Source organism: Eurypyga helias, unplaced genomic scaffold (assembly GCF_000690775.1).
Source record: "Eurypyga helias isolate BGI_N326 unplaced genomic scaffold, ASM69077v1 scaffold25532, whole genome shotgun sequence".
Taxonomy (NCBI): Eukaryota; Metazoa; Chordata; class Aves; order Eurypygiformes; family Eurypygidae; genus Eurypyga; species Eurypyga helias.
Genome location: NW_010237084.1, coordinates 9,224 through 17,306, shown reverse-complemented (window position 1 = coordinate 17,306; position 8,083 = coordinate 9,224). Strand labels below are relative to the sequence as shown.

At 56.6% G+C, this 8,083-nt stretch overlaps 1 protein-coding gene across 1 annotated transcript in view; it reads left to right on the top strand.

Annotated features, from left to right (window-relative positions):
* Window positions 1-8,083, top strand: part of KANSL3 (KAT8 regulatory NSL complex subunit 3) — a 17,117-nt gene that overhangs the window by 3,739 nt on the left and 5,295 nt on the right. Inside the window, 7 exon segments of the mRNA XM_010147344.1 lie at window positions 274-348; window positions 1,160-1,317; window positions 2,149-2,212; window positions 2,647-2,847; window positions 3,088-3,247; window positions 4,528-4,605; window positions 8,038-8,081. Coding sequence (XP_010145646.1) covers window positions 274-348; window positions 1,160-1,317; window positions 2,149-2,212; window positions 2,647-2,847; window positions 3,088-3,247; window positions 4,528-4,605; window positions 8,038-8,081 — 780 coding nt within the window.

The following is an 8,083-nucleotide window of genomic DNA, read 5'->3' as shown; positions in this document are numbered from 1 at the left end:
GCAGAGGGGCTCCAGCCCTCGGAGCATCTCCGTGGTCTCCTCTGGACTCGCTCCAGCAGGTCCGTGTCCTTCTCTACTTCGGGGGGCTCCAGGGCTGGACACATCTTTTCTGGTCTTGGGGACGGAAACGATTTGAGTCATTCGAGACATTCAGTGTTGGTTTTCCTCACTCCTTCAATCCACAAAGCAAACGGAAGCTATTTCTGTGCCTGGCAAGTCGCACCGTCCATGCTCTCGACCGTTGGGATGCTGACTGTTGCTTTTCCCACCCAGGTTTCAGTGATGGAGTATGTCACTGCCGTTGTGTGCCTTGGATTCCCGCTTCTCACTGTCGACGGCCCCAGAGGGGTGAGGACCAAAGGGGGATGTAGCTCTTTAAAGAATGACACTTTTTTAAAATTTCTCTGGATTGTTGGATGGAATCAGGCCTGGACAGTGCTAACTGGAAGTTTTTTTTGAGGAATGTCTGTGTGATGCTTATTTGGGGGAGGTGTGACCTGCAGGCAGGACTCGTGCCCTCGCAGTGGGATTCTTCACGCGTGGGAAGTCCTGTGTCGCCTTGTCTCTGCCGTGACGTGCTCTTGCAGCTCCGTCCTGGGGTCTCGCCTGCGGGTCGCTCGTTAACTGTGTCGTTTGGCACCAGAGGTGACGCCTTGGGTTGATTTATACGGAGCCCAAATTGCTGAGGGGCGTGTGGGTGCGTTGGGAATGGTGACGGCTGTGCTGATGGAACGGCCAGTTCTGAGTGTAGGGGGAATGTGTCCCGTTCCTGTGTAGATGGCATTTGCTGGAGCACTGAGTTTTCTTCAGGGCTCTGTGGCTGCGTAAATCCCTCTGGGGGCTCACCCCGGGAAGCTTCTTCAGCCTTATCCTGGGTTTGTGCGGCCGAGGCTTGGAAGGGGGAACACGTGGCGGAATGAGGCGTCAGTCTCTGCTGTTAATGAGTGACAACACGTTGTAGTGGAGCTTTTGAGTTGGTCTTTCTCACGAGATGGTTTTCTCTCAGGATGTAGTTGGTATGTACTGGGGTCGTGCTCTCTGCCCCCGTGGCACGTGCCGTGCCTTTTTGGAAAGCGCTCGTCTCAGAAAGGCATTTGGCTCCAAAGACTCTGCGTCCTGCATCGGTCCTTCTGGCTGATGGTTGCCCTTGCTCTTGCAGGATGTCGACGACCCCCTCCTGGACATGAAGACCCCTGTCCTCTTTGTCATCGGTCAGAATTCCCTGCAGTGCAACATCGAAGAGATGGAAGATTTCCGGGAGAAGATCCGAGCCGATAACAGCATGGTGGTGGTGGGAGGAGCAGATGACAATCTCAGGTAACCATCTGCGAGACAGATGCTCTTTTCCCAGGAACACTGGGCAAGATCTGAGCGTGCCACGTACCAAAAATACACAAAACAACCCAGATTTGGTATGGCAACTATGGGAACGGCATAAAAGTGCTCCATCAAGATCGGCTTTCATGTTCAAATCCTGTGTGTTGGATAGATCTGCATTGTGGTGAGTTAAAGACCTAGGGTACAGCTCTATGACACTAGGGCAAATATTCCCTCTTCCCTGCCACCCCTGGCACTGGAATATGTAGCAGTCGGAGGCTGTGCACAGGACTGGGGTACGGGAGGCTGGCAAGAAGCTCTGAAGGTTTCCGTAAGCTTTGGAGCGTGTTCTCCTGTCACACTTGTGTGTGTTTGGAATAACTGCACCAAAATCCTGAGTGAGGTGTGTATGGGAGTGGGGTTGGCCTGATGCTACAACCGGACTCGGCAGCGCGGACAGGATTTTGGAGCATCGTACGTGTCAGAAATGTATAGTAGGGATAATCCGTAAAGGAGGGGAAAGAAAGGAACGTAAACTCCGATCCTGGGGCTGAAGTGAGCTCTGAAGGGAAGGAAACATCATATTTGCTCTGCAAAATGCTTTGGGATGCTGGGCCTTTTGCCTCTGAGTTTGTCTCGGCACTTCGGAGGGATGAATCCCGTCGTTCTCAACGTTGAGAGTGGGGTTGAGTTGAGAGCGGGCTCTTGCCTCCCTGTGTCTGACTGGGGAAGGGAGCGAGCTTGCTGTCGCCTGAATCTCCCTCTCGGGTGATGCTGTGAATGTGAAAGTGGAAAACCAAATGTGTGTTGACTTCCGTGTGTTTTTAATAGGATAAGCAAAGCCAAAAAGAAGTCGGAAGGTCTGACGCAGAGCATGGTGGACAGGTGCATCCAGGTAACTGCAGAAATCTTCCTTTCGCACCTCAGATCCTTAAAAAAAATGGGTGACGAGATGTTCCCATGACCACAAGTGACAGCCTTCCTGCCAGGCTTGGTGGGATGAAGGGAATCTGCCTCCTGAGGGGGATTTTGAAGCGGCTGTCTCCCTTTGGGAGGAGAGCTGCAAGCTTCCTGGTAAAGCACCTGGAACAAAGAGCGATCCTCTGCCCGGCAAGCAAGCGGTACTTCCGGGAGCCTTGGAGAAACCACCCTGTTTCTCTCTCCTGTGTCAGAAATCGGGAGTGTGAGCTTCACGGTGCGTCTGTGAGGCGTTAGGATTCCTTTTTGTGGAATGTTGGGAATCTTTTGGGCTTTTTCAGTCCCAGGCTGTGAAGATCAGTTGTTTGGAGCCCTGCGTGTCGCTTAGTCTAACTGTTCCATCCTTCCTAGGATGAAATAGCCGACTTCTTAACGGGAGTCCTCACCCGAGCGGAGAGCCACTTGGGCTCCGACCCCCGCGACTTGGATGCCGAGAAGAAGAAGAAGCCACGTGACTCGACCAGGAGGGATCTGTCGTTTGACTTGCCGGAAAGAACCAGCAGGCCCGCCTCGCCGGCGGCCAAAGTGCCTGCCTCGCCTTCGGGCTCAGAGGTGGGGGCTCTCTGGGATGCTTTGGGCTGAAATACGTGGCGAGAGGCGTTGGTTAGTGTTGGGAGAGGGAGGTGAGAGGATATGGAGGGAATAATCACTGGTGGTGGGACAAACGAACCTCCGGAAATGGCGCTGCTCCAGCAGCAGGAAGCGCGTTCTTCCCTGCGCGCTGCTACGCTCCGGGTTACTCTGCCTCTGGGGTGAACCATGGGGTAAGAGGTGTTCCTTCTCTTCGAACAGGACTTATCCAGCGTCTCCAGCAGCCCCACTTCGAGCCCCAAGACGAAAATGGCCGCGGTGGCCTCCCTCCAGAAGTCCGGCCCCATCGGCGCCACGCAGCTGGGGCTGAAGAGGCAGGTGCAGAGGACGGACGCTGTACTGACGCACAAGCAGGCTCAAGGTAACGCTCTGTGGCTTTCCCGCCCTCTTAGCGTCTGGATTTTCAGTCTAGATCTGTCCTGGCGGGTTTGGGTTTTTACCTTCTGAGTCCTGTCTGGATTTCTCAGCTCCCCGTGGCAGCTTCCTCTGCGGCTCCATCCCCCCTCGCTGTCATCCGAAGGCAGCAGCCTGCGGAGGGTTGAAACTAGGTTGGATACGGTGTTTTGGCAGCTTGTGGAGCCTTTCTGCTGTCGGGGTGGGAAGGCTGACCTCGCCATGTAGCCAGACTAATTCCTTTTGGAGTGTGAGCCCCTTGGCTGGCGCCTCACATCCCTGGAAGCTGCTTGGGAGGGAGACTAAAGGTATTCCGGAGGCGATGGAGGCTATTGCACTGCGACTGGAGCAGTGGGGCTGGGGTAATTAGAGTCCTCTTGCAGCAAATGGCAGTGGAAAGTAAGAAACCAGCTTGAGCTGTGTGGGTTTTGTCCTGTTAGTTGCTGATTAAAAACCTCAGGGTGTGGCTTCGGTCGGATCGGGAATGCCATGAGTGTTGGTGACGGTTTTGTCGGTGATGGTTCCTTCTGGCAAATCTCGGCGGCACCTGGGGAATAGTTCTCCGTCCTCCCTTCTCTCCTTCTTTGCTCAGGACAGAGGTGAACAGGCTTCTTGTCTCCTGCCACAGCGTGACCCTCCACGTTCTCCGAAGCCTCTCTCTAACCCGGGGGGAGGCTCCGGGGGGAAGCTGAAATGGGATCTCCCTTAATTTCTCACACCATGGAGTAGAAATCTACTCCTTTGTCATCATAGTGGAGGAAAGAAGTTTCTAGGTAGCACAGGGGAGGCAGGAGGAGGCTCCAGGGCGAGTGGGATGTGTCGTGGCTGCCTTGTTTTGTGCGGAGCGGTGCTGCAGCCTGGCTTCTGCCCTGCGTGTTTGCCCATAGCTGCTCAGGGATGTGCTGGTTGACCTCTCCCGGCTGCTCTCGGCTTCGTGGCGCAACTCGGCCCAGCTTGCCGTGCCTCGCAGCCAAGCCTGCGCGTGTTCCCCGTGGCTGTGGGGCTGGAGAGGGCTCGTGCTGTTGGGATATGCTCTCTGAGAAGGCTGGGGTGATGCCCCTTCTGGTGTCACATGTCCGGAGCGGAGTTCGGGGTGTCTGCGTTACGCCCCGTGGTGGATGAGCGATGTCCAGAGCTCCCTGCTTGCTCTGAGGTCTCTGCCTTGTGGGTCGCAGTGGTGTCCCTGGAGTTCCTTGTCCCCCTCCAGAGCCGGGCTGTGATACTGTAATTCTCTCTGATTCATTTCAGCTCAGTTCGCTGCTTTTCTGAAACAAAACATGCTGGTGAGGAAAGCTCTTCCTCCTGGCACCTCTTCATGTCTCTTTGGTGAGTATCTCCTCACTTTTCCCTCTCCTCTCCCTCCTCTCTGTCTCTGCTGCCTTCTTTCGTCATCCTCCCTTGCCCTGGGGATGTGGCCCAATGTGTCCCCTTGTCCCCTTGCTCTTTGGCTTTCTCACTGCTGTGTTTGAAGCTGAAGCAAAGGGCTCGCTGGCTGGCTGGGAGCATCCTGAGCCCTTCCGTTTCCCTGCACCAGTAGATCAGTGCTCTTCCAGGCCTGTGCGGTGGGTGACTCCTTGTAATCCTGAGTTTAACCCTTTCCTGCGCCGGGGCTGAGAAGGGGGGGTGGATGCCAGCCTGGGAGACTGTTCGTGTTGGTGGAGTGTCCCGAGCACAGAAAGCAGCGGAGCGGCTGTCAGAGTGGAACCGAGGGACTGCCAAGTGACCCAGGGCAGACAGACACGTGGCATGGTGTTTCTTGGCCGGAGTTAGAGAAGAGCAGAGAGGTCAGGGAGAAGAAAGGCTTTGGGAAGACGGGGATGTGCTGGGAGAGGGGTGCTGTCCGGACCAGGAGCACCGCGGAGGTGAGCAGTCTTTAGCCCAGCCGTCTGTCACGCTGGGTGCTGGAGCATGCGGAGAGGCGGCCCTCAGTGTGCAGCACTCGGGGGTGAGGGATCGAGGGATGAGATCCATGGCGTACCCAAAGGTGTATTTCGCCACCTCAAACAGCAGTGACCGCGTGAGTCTGGGATTAGGAGAAGAGAGGTTGAAATGCAGCGCTGCGGGAGGCTGCGGTGTCACTGTCAGTGTTGGTTCTGCTCTCGGGTGACCCCAGGGTGCTGAGAGCCTTGACGTGAGGGAGAACTGCCTCTGCCGCATCCCGGATGGAGGTGCGTTTACCTCTACGAGGCAAGCGCTGGATGCAGAGAAGCCAGGGCTGTTCTGGCATGTTGCGTAGAGACTCCTGGGGTAGGGGCACCCTGCTCGCCCTGCGCACGCACGAGAGAGTCCAAACTGCACGTGCACGACCCTGTAAGAAACTCCTGAGGCCAGTATTTACCCCAGCTGGTTGTTTTAAAGATTTCTTTCTCCCTGGAGCATTGTTTAAAGGTCTGTGTCTCCCTGGAAGCCGTGGTTTGTGCTCTCCTGGTTGGAGCACCTCTCCTATGATGAAAGGCTGCGAGAGTTGGGCTTGTTCAGCCTGGAGAAGGGAAGGCTCCGGGGAGACCTTATAGCACCTTCCAGTACCTGAAGGGGCTACAAGGAAGCTGGGGGGGACTTTTTACAAGGGCCTGTAGTGACAGGACAAGGGGGTAATGGGTTTAAATTGAAATCAGGGAGGTTTAGATGGGACATCAGGAAGGAATTCTTCCTGGAGAGGGTGGGGAGGCACTGGGACAGGTTGCCCAGAGAAGCTGTGGATGCCCCATCCCGGGAAGTGTCCAAGGCCAGGCTGGATGAGGCTTGGAGCAACCTGGTCTAGTGCAAGGTGTCCCTGCCCATGGCAGGGGGGTTGGAACTGGATGATCTTTAAGGTCCCTTCCAACCCAAACCATTCCGTGATTCTATGATGAGGTTAGCGTGGGAGCACACGTGGAGCCCTGTGCTTATCTGGAGCGCTCCCAGCCAGCATCTGCTGGGGAGAGAAGCCGCAGTGGATGTTCTTCCCGCTGGTGGGGGGATGTGGAGAGGCTGGCACCGGCCTGGCCTGCTGTTTGATCAGATCAAAAGCTGATTAAGGTCTCTGGCCTTGTGACGGTGTTGGCTTGGCTGCTTGATCCATGAAGTAGGAAGTGTTGGGAGCGGTTGGTGTTGTTTTGGGTAACCTCAGTCCTCGGTGGGGATCTGCGTGCCCCCCGTGCGAGCAGAAGCAAACCCCGCTGTGGCGCGGCGGGGACACGGAGGGACGTTGGGTCACTGCTCGCTGATGCTTTGAGGGGCACCTCACGCTACTGCCTGTGCATGTGCCGATTCGCTGTCCCGCTTGGCTGGTGGCACTTGGAGCAGGGGGAGGGCTTTGGTGCCTGCAGTCTCTGCACGCCGGGCGAGGTCTCTCTGGATGGTGATGCGCACCACGCATGTTTGGGGCGGCTGGGAAGCGCGGCAGCCTTGCACGAGTCACCAGTTACCGCGCTCAAACCGTGCGTAGCAAGCTGGGGGTTTGGCTTGGGGGAGCAGAGCAGCCCAAAAAGCTTTGGGGACACCTGATGTTGAGGGATTTGGCTGGAATCTTGTCCTGCACCCACGGTTCGGAGGTGTGCAGGGGGTGTGATATGCAGGGGGTGTATACATCTGTATATGAACATACACACACGCTTGCACATCTGTGTATCAATTTTATATACCCTATCCATGCCTAGATCCGTATAAATTGAAAGGTTTGTACATCTTGGTCTCCAGGCTGTTGAACACACGGCTTAGGTGCCCGGGACCAGCTCTAAAGAGGGAGTTAGCTGGCTCAACAGCGCTCTGCGGGAGCTCTCGATGCAGAAGGCTCTTCGTAGCTCTGTGCCGAGGCCTTTTCCCCATGGCAGCCGCGCTTCCGAGCGCTGCCAGGCTGCGAGCACCACAGTGGGAGGCAGGTCTGCACCCTCCTTTCCACCCAACCCACTGACTTTCTGGGCTGGGGCCGGATGATCGTCTGCCAGCACTGGCACAACGGATGGGCAGGATGCTGCAGCTCGCCACCGCGTTTTGTTCTGGGGCTGCCCAGAGGTGCTTGTCGTGGCTCCTCTGTGCTTTTTCGGAGAGCCCTGGCCCTGGCAAGCTTGTGCTGTAGGCAGCATGAAGCGGATGTGCTGGGACAAGGACACGGCAGCAAAAACAGGCGGTAGTGCAGGAGAAAAAGATTTTTTTTCCCCCCTGGCAGCGAGCAGCGTAGGGTCTGTGGGGGCTCAGCTTTGCTGCAGCAGCGTTTGTGCTCACGGCTGCTTCGCTTCATGCCTCTGAAACCCGTATGCTCCGGTCCAGCTCCCGGAGAGCCGGATAGGAGTGCTGGAGGGGATGTGCGGAACGATGAGCGTGCTGATACCTTGGCTAGTGTGTCGGAGGAGCGGGCGGGCTGAGCCCTAACCCCAGCATTGGCAGCGTGCCGGCACCGGCTCTGCAAACTGTGCCCCTGCCTGGAAATTAGGGATCTTGGAGGGTCCTGGCGTTATGTGATATCACTGTAGCCATCCATTTTTCCTCGCTGCAGAGGCCAGGCAGACTAGACTCTGTCCTGCCTGTGCCTGCGAGTAGCTTAAGCCACGTCCTGGCCCTAAGGCGGCAGCGTAGGACACGTGGAAGTCAGTGTAGGTGGTGAAAAGGAGCAGCGTGGGTTCCTGGTGCATGGGAGATGAGCACGGCTGGCATGGAGGGAGCTGTGGAAGTGTGCATGGGCATGTGTCCCTTCTCCACACCTCGGTGCGCACAGCGGAGCGGCACTGACCTCGAGGGACCGGCTGCCGGGTTTCAAAAAGCTACTTCTGTGTCCCCTAGTTCCAGTCTCCTCGGAGCACTCGGAAGGGGCTGAGAAAGATGATGT